Source organism: Rhopalosiphum maidis, chromosome 2 (assembly GCF_003676215.2).
Source record: "Rhopalosiphum maidis isolate BTI-1 chromosome 2, ASM367621v3, whole genome shotgun sequence".
NCBI classification, from domain to species: Eukaryota; Metazoa; Arthropoda; class Insecta; order Hemiptera; family Aphididae; genus Rhopalosiphum; species Rhopalosiphum maidis.
Genome location: NC_040878.1, coordinates 91,478,599 through 91,498,424, shown reverse-complemented (window position 1 = coordinate 91,498,424; position 19,826 = coordinate 91,478,599). Strand labels below are relative to the sequence as shown.

The window sequence follows — 19,826 nt, the reverse complement described above, 5'->3', positions numbered from 1 at the left end:
ATTATAAATCTGTTATTATGTACAAATAGTTAATAAGTAACTAGCCACCTAGGCATTTTTTTTATTTAATACCTATTCTTGGCAGTAGCGGATCCAAGGGAAGGGTAAAAAGGTAAAGACCCCCCTCCTTGAGCTTATTATATTTAAATTTTATAAATTTATAAAAGTATAAAAATGTCGTCATTGATACCAGTTTGTAAGTATAAATTCTAATTGGTGAATATTAATATTTAATAAGTAAATATTAAGGTATGAATAGTATCTGATGGATAAACAGTCAAATCCCGTTACAACGAACTCCAGGGGACCGAATTTGTTTTTCGTTATAACAAAAATTCGAATAAGCTCTTTATAAAGCCCTGCTTTTCGGCAGGCGACTTCCGCTATAACGGGAATTTAATACATTAAAAGTATCCACCCCCCCCTCGATGAATTTCTGGAGCCACCCCTGATTCATGGAAGCAAGTCATTGGAAAATATTAGATAAATTATTGTTTTATATCTTTGCTAGATATTGGCCATTTTTCAGATGAATTTGAATAGTATGATTATAGCTCGGGCTCTGGGATGAAGATTAATTGAACTATTTGAAGGCGAGAACAATAGCTCTATCTTCACGTTCTTGTTATAGATTACGGTATTAGATAAGTACCTATATTTGATTGTAACCAAGGATGTCCACAGAAATCTTCACCAAGCGGGGTGTAGGAAAGCCAAAATAAACATATATTTATACATAACATTTTATTTCATATTTTTATATGCAATTATTTTTTATAGATATAACGTATAAACTCGGACAATATTACTTATTTAAACGATATAAGACTATGTTAATTATTTTGTTAAAATTTAAAAACATTCAAAGACCTTTATATTATATTATGAATTTTACTTATGGCATTTTTGATTTATTAAGATATTATCCATTTTTATTATGAACCTATTTTTACTGTTTTGCGATATTTGCAGAAATATGTTATTAAATTTTAAGTTATTTAAGTTGGTCAACTATAAATATATTATTTAATAAAATTATGATAATTGAATACCTAAATAATAAATCAAATATTTTCGCAAAATTAATAAAATAAGACTTAAATAGCTGTATTAAAAATAAATAACATATCATGAAATATACTAAGTGATACTTAGACCAATCTATTCAAAATAGTTTTTTTAATTATTTAATTCAAATTTGACATACATAACAGGGGACCAAAATACACCTACTGTACAACAGAGTGCTTATAATCCTACCTTTGTAAAATGTTATGATTATTATCTGGTTAATAATTTAATTGATCAATAGTACTTGTCTAGACAGTGTAAAAATTTAAACGAGTTTAAGTACCCATTATTGTTGGATAAATAAAAATATTCACTATGTCACAATCTGAAAAATAATGTTATAATAAAACATACCAATAAAGACCATTTACAGATCCAAAATAATTGTTACGTATAATTTAGGATCAATCAAAAACAAACAAAATACATATTTGTATTTTAAAGTCATTTATTTAAACCACATGAAAATGCAAAAACAAGCTTTCAACGTCTGCTTGACTTGGTCTTTGCAGCCAAACGCTTGTCACGTTCTTCAGCAATAGTCAATTTCACTCCCTTGCTTCTTGGCAGAGAAATGTAGTTCTTTTGACCTTTTCCAATTATAAAAACATTGTTCATTCTAAAAAACATAAATAAATAAATTTTTAAGCATAATAAGTTTATTTATAACAATAAAACTAGCTTAATAAATTTAAGAGTAGACACCACAAGAAATCTTATAAACATGTAATTCAAAACATAGAATATAATAGAAGTGACAATAATCAAAAGAATCATAGATTCAAAAGATCAAAGAACATGTCTTAATACAGATTTTAAATGATGCTAAGAGGTTACATCATGCTGAGCTTTTAACAAACTGTTGATGTTAAACTGAAATATTTTACAGTGAACAAAGGGATTTTAATAGCTGTTGGTTCTATCATGTTAAAATTAAATAACAACTATACTCTGTATACTAATATGAGCTAACTTTAGCAGCAACCAATTTTTATCCAGTTTTAGTCTGACAACACTCATCAACTAAATCAGTTTTAATTGTCAGCTTTAGTTTCTAGTTACAAAAAAATGTCTATCGTGTTAATCTTTTTAAAATATAAGCTAAATATTTGTTAGCATAATCATTAATTATATTGTAAACAGATAAGCTATAGTATAGAGCAGTGGTGGCCAAACTTTTTTTACCTCTGGCCATAAAAAAACTTTTTTTACCGCAGACCTTTTTTTTTTTAGGTAAATTTTAATTATTTTTTTTATACGTAAATATAAATTATTATAGTTCTTTCGTGGGCCAGATATAAAATGATTGCGGGCCGAAGTTGGCCGCGGGCCATAGTTTGGCCACCATTGGTGTAGGACATTAGTGAAAAAAAACCTATGGCACATGAAAAAATTGAAATTATTAAAAATTATGCTATTTATGAAGTTTTGATTATAACTATTATAAGAAATTCAAAGAAACAAATTATATACATTTTAAAAATTATAATTACAAAAAAAAAAATGTGTGCTTATTTAATAATATATAATAAATCAGTAACTTTATTTATTAAAAAATTTTCAAAACCTTGATTAAGAAAATTTGACACTTGACCCCAAAAAGGTTTGCCATCCCTAGTACAGGGATTTTCATTTCCAACAACTAAAATTATATTCATACAATAATTGACTATCACTACCCACTCACAAACCAAACTATATTCCAGGGAAATATACTCCTCCCCTATCAATAGCTGAATTCTACAGCATTTCATCACTAATCTTAGGTATACAGTGTGTTCATAAGCCATTAAACCCACTGTGTATCTCTTGAAATAATGAAGATGTTTTAAATGTTTTTTTTTTCAAAAGACTAGTGGGGACAAAAATAAAATGTATTATATATTTTAGTTTAATTTAATGTTAAAGTAAAAAAGTTAAAAAAAAATAATTTTATTCAATTATTTTAAAATTGAAAATAACCATTAAATAGTTTATATTTCTAAAAAAATTTATATTTTAACATTTATTTTTTGTTATTCTCATGATTTTTAATATTATTTTCTAGTTTTAAGAAAATTTATAATTATTTAATATCAAATAACTATATAAGTACCAGTGTTATCAAACATGTGGCCCGCATGCTTGTACCTATATAATTATACAAAAAAATTCTCAAAACTAAAAAAGTATTAAAATTTGCGATGCTAATGAATTAATATGTTGAGAAACTTCATCAAAATGCTCAGAAAAATAAACTTTAAAAAATGGCGATTTTTTAATTTTTTTTTATTAAAACATAAAATTAAAATAAGAAATACTCATTGTCTTTTTCCCCGAGTGGCTTAAAAAAAAAAAAACTTAGTTATGATATCTCCATTATATCAAGAGATATTACAATGGATAAATCCTCACCAGATTCCTTGTAGAATGGTTTATCTGTTTACTATATAACCCCGAGGTTCCCAACCTTTTTTGACTCACGGCTCCCTTAATCATTTTCTAAAAATCCGGAGGCACCCTATGCAAATATTAAATGTCAACAGGTGTTCATACACGGACTTGTAGCCAACAAAAATATGTCAAAACAGAGTTCTGTTACAGTTCTTAAAATGATTGTAGTATAACAAGGGTTTCTAATCTATTGCCCGACCTAGTTAATTTATGTTTTAAAAATAATATATTAGTTGTCTATTTTGGATTTATACATTTCCAAAATAAGGTTGGGAACCCCAGCATATATAGTGAATTATCATCTTTAACACACATTTAAGTATTTTTTTATTGCATCTTATCAAGATATTTAAGAGCAAAGTTACTCTTAAGGTAAAAGATGTTCTCAAAAAAGTTAGTATTAGTTAATGATAATCAGGGCTCAAATTCTATAGCATTTGCTAATTATTATAGAATATAGATAAAAATAGCAGTGAGCTATAAATTTGTTTTATGCACCAGGAATTCTAAATATGAAATTTTAAAATGCTAGTTTTTTGCATATTTTAGGTTTTTTAGTGCTATTTTTGCTAATTTGCATAATATAATGTTTTATATTGTATTTTCATGAATCTAGTTTATATTATGTAGTATGAAAATTATAAAAATGTTGTCATTTAAATTTTTTTTTTTTTAATACATATGAAAATAATTGACATACATTTTTGTTCATATTTAAGTCTATTTTTAAATAGCCTAGCGTATTGGCCTATCGAACAGTAATTAAGACTCCTTATCAGCTATATTATGGCTCGTATCTATCTTTTTAATTATGAACAGAATACATTTTTATTTTTGCTATTTTTCATGTTTTAGGGCATATTATAGCGCTTATTTCATTTACTTTTAGTGTAATAAAATCCAAGCCCTGGTGATAATCAATTTGATAATATATATAACCATTTATTTTTTTAGATAAATATTATTAATATTAGTTATAAATTTAAATATTTATGGATAACATATTGAGTTAATTCCACTTTAATAATTTTATAATAAATGTATATTATATAAATTTGATTTACTTATTTTATTAAAAACTGAATTTTATCTAGTTATTATTGCTACTGTTAAAAGTGTTAATAAAGATAAAGACATACTGCTTGCCATATATTGGTATGTAAACCAACCCTCAATGAAGTCAGTATACAAACAAAATTTGGCACATATAATAATTGCATACTAAAATAAGAACCATATATAATATCCAAATATCACTCTTTAGCAATATAAAACCTAACAAAAATAAGTAGATACATTAGTTTATAATAATATTACAATTTGAATTATATTTTTAACGAGATAAATAAAAAACTTACCGAGTAGCAAAAATATGTTCATTTGCATCCTTAATGTGAACAATATCAAAAGATCCTGGATGCCTTTCCCTGTTGGTAACAATACCAACACGCCCCAAGTTACGACCTCCAGTAATCATGCACAAGTTTCCTAACATTTAAAAACATCAAGTTACTAAAACATTTAATATAATTTACTAAAATAATAAACATATAAATTACCAGTTTCAAAACGAATATGATCCAAGATTTTAGATGATGCAATGTCGTATCTAATAGTATCATTAACCTTGATGTTGGGGTCAGGATAACGGATAGTACGCCCATCATGAGTTGTTAAGAATGGCACACCTTTGGGTCCAGTTTGTACCCTCTTTACTTTACACAGCTTATACTACAATATAATAAAAAAATTGAATTAAGTTTATTATACCTATAACTTTCAAGTTATATAATTACTTTTGCTTCTTCAGGAGTAATTCTGTGAATGGTAAAACGACCTTTCACATCATAAATCAATCTAAAGTGCTCACTGGTCTTTTGAATTGATATAACATCTATAAGAAACATTTTATTTTAAATTAAATTAATCATTTGCAATACAGAGACAACACATTTTATAGTGTATAATGTCCTTTAAGTAATAATAGTTATTATCCAAATAGAAATGTAAAATAAGGATGAATGGTACTTCTACATTCCTCTGCTACTGGGTGACATTTTGTTATACTACAATATTTCTATATAGCATTACACAACTTTTCAACAATAGTAAATTACAAAATTGTTTAAAATCAACAGTAGCAAAGTTAACAACTAATATTTCATAGTTGCAGGTAAAAAAATTGAACAGTAATGCAGAAAATACCTAACTCTTTTAAATAAGCAAATACAGTTTGAAAGATATGCATGCACTTAAATTACAATTACATACAATATAACGATAAGCCAATGATATTTATTTTTCGTTAGATTGATATCAGTGAAATAATGGTAAACCAGGGGTTCTCTGTATTTAGATATTATTACCGAATATATCAACAAACCAAACTGTCACTAAACTGAAAACTTTTAAAACTGATATCAAAACTACTTCTTTTAAGCACATTTATCTTTGAGTACATTTTTATGAGTTTATAATAAATAACTTTGTGGGATAAAACGCCGCAACTAGATTGAGTTACACCTACTGATTGGCCACCGTGCCAATCTATCAAGGAACAACTGTACCAACATAATTCAAGGATAATAAAACACAATATAAAATATTATAAACAGTCTTACTCATTCTTCATAAATAGATAACAATACTTTCCTGTTATATAAGACTACAGTTATTATCGCGACTACCTCTATTATCTAAGACCACCAAAATTTGTATACTTTCCTATTGTAACAGCAGGTTATATTAATTTTATTTATATTAAGAGGATGTAGTACCCGGTTGTGTTGTCTCCGTCTTATACACATACAACATAGTAAATTTTCATCTATCTATCAGTTTCAATATTGTGCTGTTAGTTTTGATATTAGAGTTAACTGACCTATTATAAAATTTAAAAGTAAGATTATTTATAGGTATTATCTAGGGCTCCATGTAGCCTTTTATTATTATTATTATTTTTAAGTTAATTATGATATTTTAATACGTGCAATTTCAAAAAGATCATAACTTACTTAAGAAAATTATATCAATAAAAGGTTATGTGGGGCCCTGGATATTAATTTTACTTTTAAGTTTAAATTGTATAATAGGTCAGTTCACTCTAATATCAAAACTAACAGCACAATATTAAAACTGATGTATGAAAATTTATCTTGTACGTACGTAAGATGGAAACAACACATGCGGGTACTACATCCTCTTAACAATTTAACGCAATTTAATCATATTTAATTCTTTAATGCAGGGGGATTCTCAAACTTTTATAAACACTGTACCCCTTTTTATCAATAAATTTTTTTGGGTACCACTTCTTAGTTACTTAACTAAAATATATATAAAAAAATTTTGAGTGCCCCCAAAAGTTACACGTACCAGTTTGAGAAACACAGCTTTAATTTGTAGGTATTGTACCCGTAAAAATGGCCACATTCAAATTTTATGTTAGAAAAAAAAAAATTTAAAAACCCAGTAGTCATTTGTAATATATTTTACATGGCGCACGCCACAGGTGCTACAGCCACACTTGGCGTACGGTTAGGTAGAAACCACACATCCATGTCAAAATTATTTAAATAAACACCATAACTTTTAATAGACTAAACTACTGTGAAATTACTGCAAAACAGTCTACTTTCCTTCACCTGAGAAACATCAGATTACAACAACAATATAGGTAATAATAGATATAATCAGGGCCCCCACAAAGGGGGGCTGATGGACCTTAAGTACAGGGGCCTGGTTATTTAAAAGGCCTGTTGAAATTTATTTGTAATTCTTAAAAAAGGCCAGGACAAACATATAATACTGGGGCTCGATATAATAATTGTAAATTGAGATGCTTGAACACAACACATGGATATCATTTAGATAATTGTAGTAGTCACGATAACGGAGGTATTCTAGGGTGGTAGCCACAAAAATAGCTATCGTATCTTATAACAGGAAAGTACCTAGACTACAAACTAGACTAACCACATACTTTAAGATATCATAGATACAGAGAAATATAAGTATTGAAATTTTTAATTGACTGTTGACAAAAGGTTGATAGAATAGTAATTAAATTAAATACGAGTTAGTGTCAGGGTGATGACTAATAAGTACTGCTTTAAGATAAGAGAATGAACCATAACTTGTTTTTTAGGGTGACAATAATTTAAAGTTACGATTGTTAAAAATTTTGAGAATGGAATTGACTACCAACTACAACACATCGACTGTCATACAACCATTACTCATCAGCATTTACACCTTGTTGATCCTTATATCTTTTCTATGTATAATTGTGTGCTGTCATAATCATATTTATTTATAAATGTGAATATTTTTCATGGTATTGGACTAATAATAAATATTTTTTAAGGCATAGAAAAAAAAATTTTAGATCTGATGATATATTAGAAGCTTCAAACAGATCTTCATACATATTATAGGACAATAGTCAATAATCAAATAAGTAGTATACAAATTAAATGCATTGTATTAAAGCTATTTTATATTGTAGAATAAAATTACTTACCCATGAAACCAGCTGGATAATTAGGATCAGTACGAACTTTGCCATCAACTTTGATTAATCTTTGCATGACAATCTTGGTGACTTCAGCCCCAGTAAGTGCATACTTCAGACGATTACGCAAAAAAATCAACAATGGTAGCGACTCCCGAAGTTTGTGTGGACCGGTGCTTGGACGAGGAGCAAAGACACCTCCTAATTTATCCAACATCCATGCTTTAGGTGCGTTTAAACGCTTCAAATGTTTCTTCGGACCTCTGGCCTACGAACAGTTAATGATGTATAAGATTCATAGATGCATTACTTATAAAATATATTTCAAGTAACCAAATAATCTGTGTAGTATACACAGGGGATATCGATTGAGGTTCATAATCTAGACGTTTTTCAATAGACGATTGTCAGAATCGGGATTGCAGTGTGAATAATAATTATAAATATATTAATACTATAACGGAGTAAGTGTTGTCAGATTCAGATTGACGGACGAAAAAAAAATTGTTACGAAGATCGAATACACAGTCAAGTTTCAATCAGTACAATATTATATGTAAAATATATATATAATATATTACAAAGAAATCTGGTAAGAAATTATTGGTGTAAACGTTTTCGCATGTAGGAAAATGGATTCTCGGATTAAGATGGATAAAAATTAAAAACTTACCATTTTGACGGATAAATGTTACTGTACCAGACGCGAAAACTAGAAGAACATTTCAACAGAACACCAACACTCAGAAAGATAGTGGTTTCAAGTTTAATTTTGTAGGTTAGATTTTTATAAACAAATTCACACTCCAGGGAGGATATGCTTTGAACAATAGTCAGATATCCTTGACTTAGTGTATTACTAGAACGAGTGATAAGCACTTGTCCGAAAAATGATAAGGATCTGGACCGAAAATGAAGGAGCGTCTAAACACAGGAATGCACCTTATGCACTCTGCGCATGCGCGTAATTTATTCACCACTATCATTGTTAAGCTGTTATCAATACATACCACATATTATATTTGAAAAGTTAATTATTTTGAATTTGTTTCCGTTTACTACATGTTGTATAAATAATATAATAATAACAATTTAAGTGTTAAAATAATTTACAGTTTGTCATTTCATTTTAGTTGTTAAAAAACATGTCAAATGTATAAAGTATAATAATAATATTTAAAGTGCTAAAAAAAAATCAAAAAACATCTATTAATTTTACTTCTTAAAATAAGAATGTTCAGTTTCGTCACAACTTAAAATATATTTTTTTTTTTTTAGTAGTATAGTATTGAGCTGTTCAGTTTCAACTCTCGTTGGTTTTATTAATTCGTTAGGTTTTTCCTGTTTTTTTTTTTTTGTAGAGAAGAATGTGTCTTGAGTTTTAAGTTTTTTATTTGGTGGTTCATTTACTATCTTACTAAAATCTTCATGTGTCTCGTCATTATTTGATGTTGCATCAATGAATGCTTCTAAAGAGTTTAATTGTTTTAATGCTTGTTTAAGATGTTCACTGTTTTTTATATTGTTTATTTTATTGGCTAGACTAATGGCCTTTTCTTTAAATTGTTCTTGCATATTTTCTGTTTTTTTTTTTTCAAGTGTCTTAATATGAACTTGTATTTCATCATCTTTGTTTGAAGTTGCATCAAAATTTATATTTTCTGTATCTGCTGCTGACAAAATAGCAATATCTTCAGAATTTTCTGTTGACATTGTCTTCAGAGCAACATAATGTATGTGCTTACATATCATAGACTTGATTTGGTAATCAGGACAAGAACATTGAAATGTGTGAACACACAACTTACAAATAGAACATATCATTGGACAACATACATCATCATTATTTTTTTTTATTTTATAAAACTGACTTGGTGTAAATTCACTTTCAACACTCCAGTTATTCTCACTATCCAGATTGATTGTAAGTTCAAGTAATGTACTTTTATTGTGTCTTTTTTTTATTTCCTGAATCCTTGTACTTGTTTTTCCCTTAGTTAATTTTATAATTCTTTCAACTTTTTTATCACGGGTATATCTTCTAATAGTTGTTATACTTTTATCTAACCGCCCAACTTTGCAACCATTTAAATAATGATATTTTATTGTTTTGTGCATAGATTCTAGATGCATATTACAATTTATACCTAGACCTTTTCGATGGCAATATGCCCACAAACCAACTCTATTGCCATACATGCGATCAAAATATATGCCAAAGTCTCTAGTGTCTGGATCATTCATTAGCTCAAGGTTAAATTCTTTTAAAGCATTATTAAATTCATTTTCATCACACATTGATTGAAGAACTTTTAGAGTTTTATATATAATTCCTTGTTTTTCTTTGCGTGTAGGTCCAGTTATCTTGCAAATGTTTTGTCTCCAAGCTCTATCTACATGCCATGAACATAATAAACGGTGAGGTACTGAGCCCATTGTATTTTCCCAAGCCGAATAAAACGTCTCAACTATATCTGTCATAAAAGTAATTGGACTTATTATACCTACTTTACTTTTTATAGTTGAAAACATAACTGTGTAAATTGTTGTGTCCTTTAAATTTGTGAACATATAACAACATGGAAATCCAGAACCAAAATCATCAACTACTAATAATGTAACTAACTCAAAATCATAAGCATTAAGGCCATGTGTCCCATCAATACAAACTATTTTTCCATTTCCAAATTGTTTTAACATATGCATTTGGCTTAGGTCCATTAATATAATGCAAAAGTCTTTTATGTCCAATATGTTGTTTCCATCTACTTCACCTATTATAAAAAGTTAAAAAAACTACTTTAATATTGTTTTCTTATGCAAAGCTGGGCACTAACTAGTTAGAAAGTTAAAGTTAAGTTAGATACATATCTAAGTTGATATATTATTAGTGCCACTTTTAAATGTTACTATTGTTTTAGGTCTGGGGTTAATGGAGAATTTGTTCTGAATTTCTTGAACATATGTTTATCAAAACCGCCCAACTTTGAAAAGCTATTACTCGCGAACGGTTAAATGAAAAATAATACATTTGAACACAAAAGTTTTTTAATCTAAAAAAAATCTAACTTAAGTTACTGTTTTTGCCAAACTAACTTCTAACTAAGTTAAAAATTTGGACAGTTTCAGAAACTAACTTATGTTCTAAGTTAGTTTTTTTACTAAAGTAACTTAACATCAACTAGTTAAAAAAAATGACTAACTTGCCCAACTTTGTTCTTATGTGGGGTTAATACATATCATTTTTGTATAATTAAATCACCTTTATATTTTATTATAATTAAAAATATATAAATTATATATGTTATATACCTATTAAAATATTAAAATAAATTATTGTTATATTATTAACCTTGTTTTTTGTAATATATAACTGGATTATTTTCTCCTTCTTGTTTCATCTGTTCTACCCAAATATCAACACTTGTAGCATCATTTTTGTGTAATTGACCATCCTGTATGGTGATATTGTACTTTTGTTTGACATTGTGCAAATCGGCTCGTGTAATAAGATCTTCTCTTTTTAAGTTACTCCCTATATTGTCTCTGAAATCATCCAATATTCTTTCCATCGCCACGCCTTGCGATAATTTAGTTGCTATTTCATGCTTTTTAGTAATTGGTAAACTAATATGTTGAAGTTCACTTTCTTGGTGGCCATAGTGATATTTATAGAATATTACATCACAACTACTTTTATTTAAATGCTCAAATAATATTATGTGACTTGTACAGTTGGTATTAATTTTTTTACTACCTTGTGATTTTATTGATCTTTTAATACTATCAATTTCTTTATGAACACCTGTTCGACCACACTCATAGTAACTTCTATGGCCATCTTTTGACTTTTTTTTCCCCGTCTGAAGGACATATTCACATTTATTTTTTGATTCATACTCTTTTAACCAGTTGTTAAATTCTAGATTTTAATGAATTATATATTATTAAAAATGATTAAAAGCATATTTTTATTAACTAAACCATTATACATACCAGAGACATTTGAAAAGTTAATAATTTCTTTTTCAATACATGTTCCATGATGATCATTTAAATGATTAATTAATAATACTTTTTTAGAAAATGTTAAATTAGAACAAGTAATACATTTAGATGATTTTTGTTTTACTTCATTTATTATATTATGTTTATTTTTCAAATGCCTTGTAAGTGTAAACTTAGTAGAAAATTGACTTTTGCAAGTATCACAATTAAATTCCATTATTCTTTATTGTATTTAAAATAATTAAATGCAAATTTTATGTTAAAACAAAAAATCATTACACTTTATATCTGTCATTGACAGCAATAACTATCTAATATGCTGAGATGGCTTTTAATAATGTTTATTTATATCTACATTTTACCCAATTACCTATTTGAACATGTCATAAACTAGACTTTATCAAAATTTATTACCAAAAGGCTATTTACTAAATGTTTTATTGAGTATTAACAATACACAGTCTTGTAATAGATACTTTTAAAATTGTATTTAATTATAGATACCGAGATACAAGTACATCCATTCAGAAAGCATTTAAAATACATATCAAATACTTAAAAAAAATATATTTAAGAACAAATATAAATACTTTATTTTTTACTTTTCTACTAGTTAGCTTTCCAAATTAATGTTGTAATAACTAATTTAAAATTGTCATGTTACATTCATTTTAATATTAGGTAGTAGGTTGTTAATGAAATATAAATAAGAGGATAAAAAAATATCATTCCCAAAAATTTTGTTGTATGTAAGTATATTTATATTTTATAATAATCACATTCACAAATAAACAATAAACCAGCAATAGGAGACAAGAGTTTTCAATATTTATAAATGGAAAATAAAAATAAAATAGACAAATAGTATAATAATTTTCAAAATAAAAAATATGTGACAACTGACGAATAATTCGTTTATCAAAAGTATTTGTATAAAAGTATTTGATTTTTCAAGTATAAATACCTCCTAAATAGTATTTAAATATGTGTATTCAAATACTTTACAAGACTGATATTACAATTTTAAAAATTCAATATTATCTAATATCTATATAAATTACATTATCTTAATAGTAAATACTTAACTACAATCGACATAAAGTAACCAAAATACAATGGGCTCAGTACCTCACCGTTTATTATGTTCATGGCATGTAGATAGAGCTTGGAGACAAAACATTTGCAAGATAACTGGACCTACACGCAAAGAAAAACAAGGAATTATATATAAAACTCTAAAAGTTCTTCAATCAATGTGTGATGAAAATGAATTTAATAATGCTTTAAAAGAATTTAACCTTGAGCTAATGAATGATCCAGACACTAGAGACTTTGGCATATATTTTGATCGCATGTATGGCAATAGAGTTGGTTTGTGGGCATATTGCCATCGAAAAGGTCTAGGTATAAATTGTAATATGCATCTAGAATCTATGCACAAAACAATAAAATATCATTATTTAAATGGTTGCAAAGTTGGGCGGTTAGATAAAAGTATAACAACTATTAGAAGATATACCCGTGATAAAAAAGTTGAAAGAATTATAAAATTAACTAAGGGAAAAACAAGTACAAGGATTCAGGAAATAAAAAAAAGACACAATAAAAGTACATTACTTGAACTTACAATCAATCTGGATAGTGAGAATAACTGGAGTGTTGAAAGTGAATTTACACCAAGTCAGTTTTATAAAATAAAAAAAAATAATGATGATGTATGTTGTCCAATGATATGTTCTATTTGTAAGTTGTGTGTTCACACATTTCAATGTTCTTGTCCTGATTACCAAATCAAGTCTATGATATGTAAGCACATACATTATGTTGCTCTGAAGACAATGTCAACAGAAAATTCTGAAGATATTGCTATTTTGTCAGCAGCAGATACAGAAAATATAAATTTTGATGCAACTTCAAACAAAGATGATGAAATACAAGTTCATATTAAGACACTTGAAAAAAAAAAAACAGAAAATATGCAAGAACAATTTAAAGAAAAGGCCATTAGTCTAGCCAATAAAATAAACAATATAAAAAACAGTGAACATCTTAAACAAGCATTAAAACAATTAAACTCTTTAGAAGCATTCATTGATGCAACATCAAATAATGACGAGACACATGAAGATTTTAGTAAGATAGTAAATGAACCACCAAATAAAAAACTTAAAACTCAAGACACATTCTTCTCTACAAAAAAAAAAAAACAGGAAAAACCTAACGAATTAATAAAACCAACGAGAGTTGAAACTGAACAGCTCAATACTATACTACTAAAAAAAAAAAAATATATTTTAAGTTGTGACGAAACTGAACATTCTTATTTTAAGAAGTAAAATTAATAGATGTTTTTTGATTTTTTTTTAGCACTTTAAATATTATTATTATACTTTATACATTTGACATGTTTTTTAACAACTAAAATGAAATGACAAACTGTAAATTATTTTAACACTTAAATTGTTATTATTATATTATTTATACAACATGTAGTAAACGGAAACAAATTCAAAATAATTAACTTTTCAAATATAATATGTGGTATGTATTGATAACAGCTTAACAATGATAGTGGTGAATAAATTACGCGCATGCGCAGAGTGCATAAGGTGCATTCCTGTGTTTAGACGCTCCTGAAAATGATAACAAACCCGATACCACAATCATGGAGACTAGAGAATAGGTAAGACAATCTGGCCGCCTGCAAGGTCTATAGATTATATACAGGTTGCCTCATTTCGCATTTTTGAAATTTGGGAGTGGGAGAAGCCTTATCGTGACGTCACCCGAAGTATAAGCTGTTTCGTTATTGCCATATAAGTATATGGCACGGGTAAAATGAACACGATTTTTAACTTTCCCAGGCTCCTATAGCTTCAATATTATTTTTTCAATTTGAAAAAAATCTAGTATAGGCTCACAGTATAAATGAATATATTTTCATAAAAAAAAAAAAAATTTAACCATAACTTGGTTAAAAAAAATATAAAAAGTGGATGATCCAAGTCATCACATTGAGTTTCGGGTGACATGGAACAGTAAGGTTTTTTTAATGTTTTTGAGCATTTAACCTACCATACGTTTTACTTAGAACTCAAATAATGTTTTTAAAAACATCTTAGTACATATGATAACCTAAAGAAGTTAATAGGTAACCTAAATATTAAAAAAAATACTTACATTTTCGTTCTTGTAACATAATTCTTTTATTTTCTCTAATAAAGTAAAGTAGTTAAACATAGAAAAAAAATTGTAGCAATTTTTTTAACAATATATAATCATAAAAAAATTATACATGTTTTTATATGTTTCAGGTCGCTCTTGTTTGAACACTAAAAAATAAATTCACACTTAAAAAATCAGATTATGAATATTTTTAAATAATGTATGGACTAGTTTGTAATAAAACTTTTGTTAGAAAAAAAAAAATTAAAATTGAATATTTTGAAAACCTTGATCAAAAACGTAATAATCAAAAACATTAAAAAGACATGGATTTATTTTTGTATATTGAATAACGTTTTCAATGTTACAAAAAATTCATTACAAATGTAATGCAATTAATAAAATTTAAAAAAGTTAAAAAAATAATTAAAATAGTTTTATTGTGTGAGCAATAGCTGTCAAATATTCATCTAGTTTCCGTTGAGTTAAGCCACCACTATAACTGTATATAATTTGTCTTGAATGTTTTTGTAGGTTTTTTTCTGTGTATAAAATTATTTCATTTATTAGTAAAAAATTATCAAGCGATATAGTTTATTTAGTATAATAGTCTACTAATAATATTAAGGAGATTTAAAATATGTAATATTTTTTTATTAAAAATTAAAAAGACGTATTTTGGTATTTTCTTTATATAATTTAATTTTCAAAATATTTTTAGGTATAATTTTTTTAATACAGAAATAAATCTGTCTTTTTATACATGCCTTTTTTATCGGTGGCCAACATTATTTTAAATTATAAATGGCGAAAATTTTTAGTCAATAAATTATATTCACTGTTAAAAATTCCTACTTTTAAAAATTTAACCTAACCTAACCTAACCCGGGTGGAGTCCGAACCTCGTTGACCCCCCTCAGATACGGCTTTGGATTTATCTGTAATGTACCTAGTCTAAATATCAACAAAAATAAATACACACATTATATAGTATATATTCTATTTATTAAGTAATAACAATAATAGTCAAACTTTTTAGTTCAGTTCAAATAGTTAAATTACAATTTTGGATCAACAAAAAAATTTAAGTACAGGATTAATAACTGCTTATTATTTCATGTAACTATAACTGGATGTCTAGATACGATTTGTAAAATTTAAAAAAATAGTTAAATATATTATTATATGAGTGTCATTAAAACCTGTCCAAAGGAATAACGAGAAATAATGAATAATTACACATATAGTGTATTATTAAGTAATAAAATACATTATTCAATAATAATACATCGATATTTAATAATAAGCAGTAAATCAGTTAAGTGTAATAAAAAATAATAGCATAAGAAAATAAAATTACATACGTTCACATGCACTTTTAATACACCGCCGTAAATTTTATACTTCGGATGACGTCAATAAACAAGGAATGGTGCAGGGTGATCGAAATATTTAGGAAACTATGAGGCAACCTGTATAGTGTATAATCTATAAATCTTGGGGCGCCTGCACAAAATTTGGTTCTATAAAAATAAAACATAATACACTAATTTCTCCACCAGTCTGCGTGGCGGTCAAATCCGAGGGTAGCTCGGAGTGTAATTAACCCGTATGTATTAGATAGGGACATACTCGACTTTATTACCTTTAAAAAATTATAATTAAAAAACTAAAAACCATATTTAATTTATAATTAAACCATCGTATTCAGCGGAAATTTATATTTAAGAATAAATTACTAAAATAATATTAATATTCTGTATTTACGTTATAAATTTTATTTTTAAATTAAATATTTTAATTATTTATAACGACAAGAAATGTATTATGCTGGTTAATTTCTAGTGGTAGATTCATATTTACGATACCTATTGATTAAACCAAAATATTTTTAAATAATGCGCATATGTTTTATTGTAAAAAGAGCTAATTATAAAATTACTAAGACAAGTAAGAAAAAAAACAAAAAAAAACCAGAAAAGTATCCAAACCGTATATGCTTGTTTTATATTATGTGGGTATTTGAAAGTTATGCTGATTTTTGATTTACAACTTTAATATAAAGTAGGTAAATTGTATATTGAATATTACCTAGGTACCCTAGAAGCTGGACAAAAGGAAATATTTACTGCTTTAAATAAATTGTGACATGTGTATGGCATTTTATCCTATTAATATTGAATTCTTAAATTTGTTGTGATTGAAATGTTACATAGTAAAATCAATTTGGTGTTAATTGCTATATGTTATAGTTTAGATATTTACTAAAAGAAACCTATAGTAATAATCTATCATATCTTACAAACACTTCAAATACTTGAATTAAAATAAATTTAAAATTAAAAGAAATATTAATACTCGTATAAAAATGAAATAAAATATGTTTTATTTTATAAAATCATAAACTTAAAAGTATAAAATCATTGTAGTAAACAATACATATTAATCTAAATTAGTTTAACAATAATAATTAACAATTAAAATTTAGATTTTATTTATCTACATCATTGTTTGGTGACGAAAGAAACTAGAAAGGTTCTTTTTAAGTGATCAATTGTATAGGTAATATATTAAATAGTGAAATCACATTTAAATTCTAGAATTGTGTAAATGTGTAATATTATGTAAACGTAACAGTTTACCTATCTATTTTTACTATTTATATGAACATTTATTACGTAAATATTGAACACTAATATTATACTAAGTTCTACGATTGAACTATGTGTAATATGTTATTATATATAATTCAATGACTTCAATGGTTATATATTACTTATAATAGGTACGTTATTTTAGTTTGTTTGAGAGAATAGTTCATTAGTTCGCTACATGATTGCCAATTACCATGATTAAAGATAGTATTTTATAGAAAAATCAAAAAGTAAATAGTTCAAATTAACTGTACGTTAGTTAATTTAGTTTACCGCAATGAATTATTCTTCAGTTAATTTAGTCCACTTTTATCCCAAACAATAAGTTTAATATTAACACTCAGTACACTGTGTACGTGCACTATGTAATTCAAATTCATTATACCAATTACCAATTACTTATTAGGTACATCAATATTTAATAATCAATTACCAATTACAAATTACTGTAATTCAGTGGTTACTGGTTCCCATAGGCGCAATTAGGTGGGGACTTGGGGGGTCTTAGCCTTCCAAATATTATTATTATTTCAGATATTATTAATGTTGCACACTCCATAAACAAAATAATATATCAGTAGATATTTTGAAATCAAAGATGCTTGTAGCTTAAAATTGCCTTGTTAAAATTAAAGAAATTTTCGATATTGATAATATTAAAAAGGTTGTAACTGAAGACACAGAATAGATCTATTTTGTGCTGAAGACACATACCCAAATTTATATAAATTGCTACAGGTTGCTTTTACAATACCTATTAGCTCACTGCTCAGTAACCTGTGAACGTTTGTTTTCATCAATACAGCGATTGAAAACGTGGCAGAGAACCACAATGAAGCAAGAACGTTTTTCTAATTTATCTTTATTAAATATAGAAAGGGGCATAACACATACTTTAGACACAAAAACAATAATTGGAAAATGTTCTGTAACTGACAGAAAATGAATGTTAATTTAATGTTAAAAATTTAAATATTATGTGAATTTTAATGTGTATTGTTTTGTTAGTTAGTAGTCATACGGTTTATTAGTTATGGTGGTGCGGAACTGCGGAAGCAAAGCCCCTGCAAGTCTGTGTAACTTTTAAAATTCTAACCCCCCCTCCCCCAAAAAAAATTGACCCTATAATAGTTGCGCCTATGCTGGTTCCCAACCTCTTCTTTCCTACTAAGTTTTCAAAAATTTCGCGTCTCCCTCTTATAAATTGAAAGAATGATCACCTTTTTTATTTTTTCCCTGCTTAAAATAAAAATAATTTAATAAATAAAATTGTACTTCCTAATGACTGCTTGCTCTTTCTCAGCAATGTTTACATACCTCCCAGGTTGGGTAACACTGCTTAATTGAAAAGTGACCGGTTGCACAAGACTATATTGGTCCAATAAATTGAGTTATTGAATCGATAAAAATTAAAATACGTCGCATCATAGATCTATTATACATTTATACTTTAATGATTATTGACAAACATGCATTCTCCTAGAAGCCTTTAGCTCTAATTATTACACTTATATTAAATGTTTTTAAGTTTAATGTCTTAAGTCAAATTTGATTTCAGCGTTAAGGCTGTCGTTTTCGGAAAAAAGCCATTATACTTTATAACCCACCAAAAGATCTAAATAAAATTATTTATATGATATTTATTTTGAGTGAGCCCAGTGCAATTTTCCCATTTGTTCTTGAATAAATATGGAAAAAAGAACATTTTGCCCATGATTCAATTTTTAAGAATAATGACACTGAAAAAAAATTTAAGTCAATGAATAATAAATATCTATATTAATTTACGGATAAAATAATAAAAATATGCTGGCGTGAACGGCTCGTTTTTAAAGAAACTGACTTTTATGCACACACAGATTTCCAAACATAACTGGATAGCGAATGCGAACTCTCGCTGTCAATTGAAGCCTGGTTTTTTGGTTGGCATCAAGCACGGCACTAGAATTTTTTTCCAGGGGGTGGCACTGGAGCAGAGTGGG

At 27.0% G+C, this 19,826-nt stretch overlaps 3 protein-coding genes across 3 annotated transcripts; 1 reads left to right on the top strand and 2 right to left on the bottom strand.

Annotated features, from left to right (window-relative positions):
* Positions 1-1,497: 1,497 nt before the first annotated feature.
* LOC113555095 (40S ribosomal protein S4) lies at positions 1,498-8,847 on the bottom strand. The gene is made up of 6 exons (XM_026959425.1): positions 8,691-8,847; positions 8,027-8,285; positions 5,301-5,398; positions 5,064-5,235; positions 4,863-4,992; positions 1,498-1,690 (listed from the first exon to the last, which is right to left on the bottom strand). Exons 1-6 carry the CDS (start codon positions 8,691-8,693, stop codon positions 1,555-1,557), a joined length of 798 nt encoding a protein of 265 aa, XP_026815226.1. The 5' UTR covers positions 8,694-8,847; the 3' UTR covers positions 1,498-1,554.
* A 341-nt stretch (positions 8,848-9,188) lies between these two features.
* LOC113552666 lies at positions 9,189-12,732 on the bottom strand. The gene is made up of 3 exons (XM_026955512.1): positions 12,014-12,732; positions 11,370-11,939; positions 9,189-10,791 (listed from the first exon to the last, which is right to left on the bottom strand). Exons 1-3 carry the CDS (start codon positions 12,240-12,242, stop codon positions 9,233-9,235), a joined length of 2,358 nt encoding a protein of 785 aa, XP_026811313.1. The 5' UTR covers positions 12,243-12,732; the 3' UTR covers positions 9,189-9,232.
* A 408-nt stretch (positions 12,733-13,140) lies between these two features.
* On the top strand, positions 13,141-14,361 carry LOC113552667. Its single transcript, XM_026955513.1, has 2 exons — positions 13,141-13,962; positions 14,026-14,361. Exons 1-2 carry the CDS (start codon positions 13,141-13,143, stop codon positions 14,359-14,361), a joined length of 1,158 nt encoding a protein of 385 aa, XP_026811314.1.
* The last annotated feature ends 5,465 nt before the right edge of the window (positions 14,362-19,826 follow it).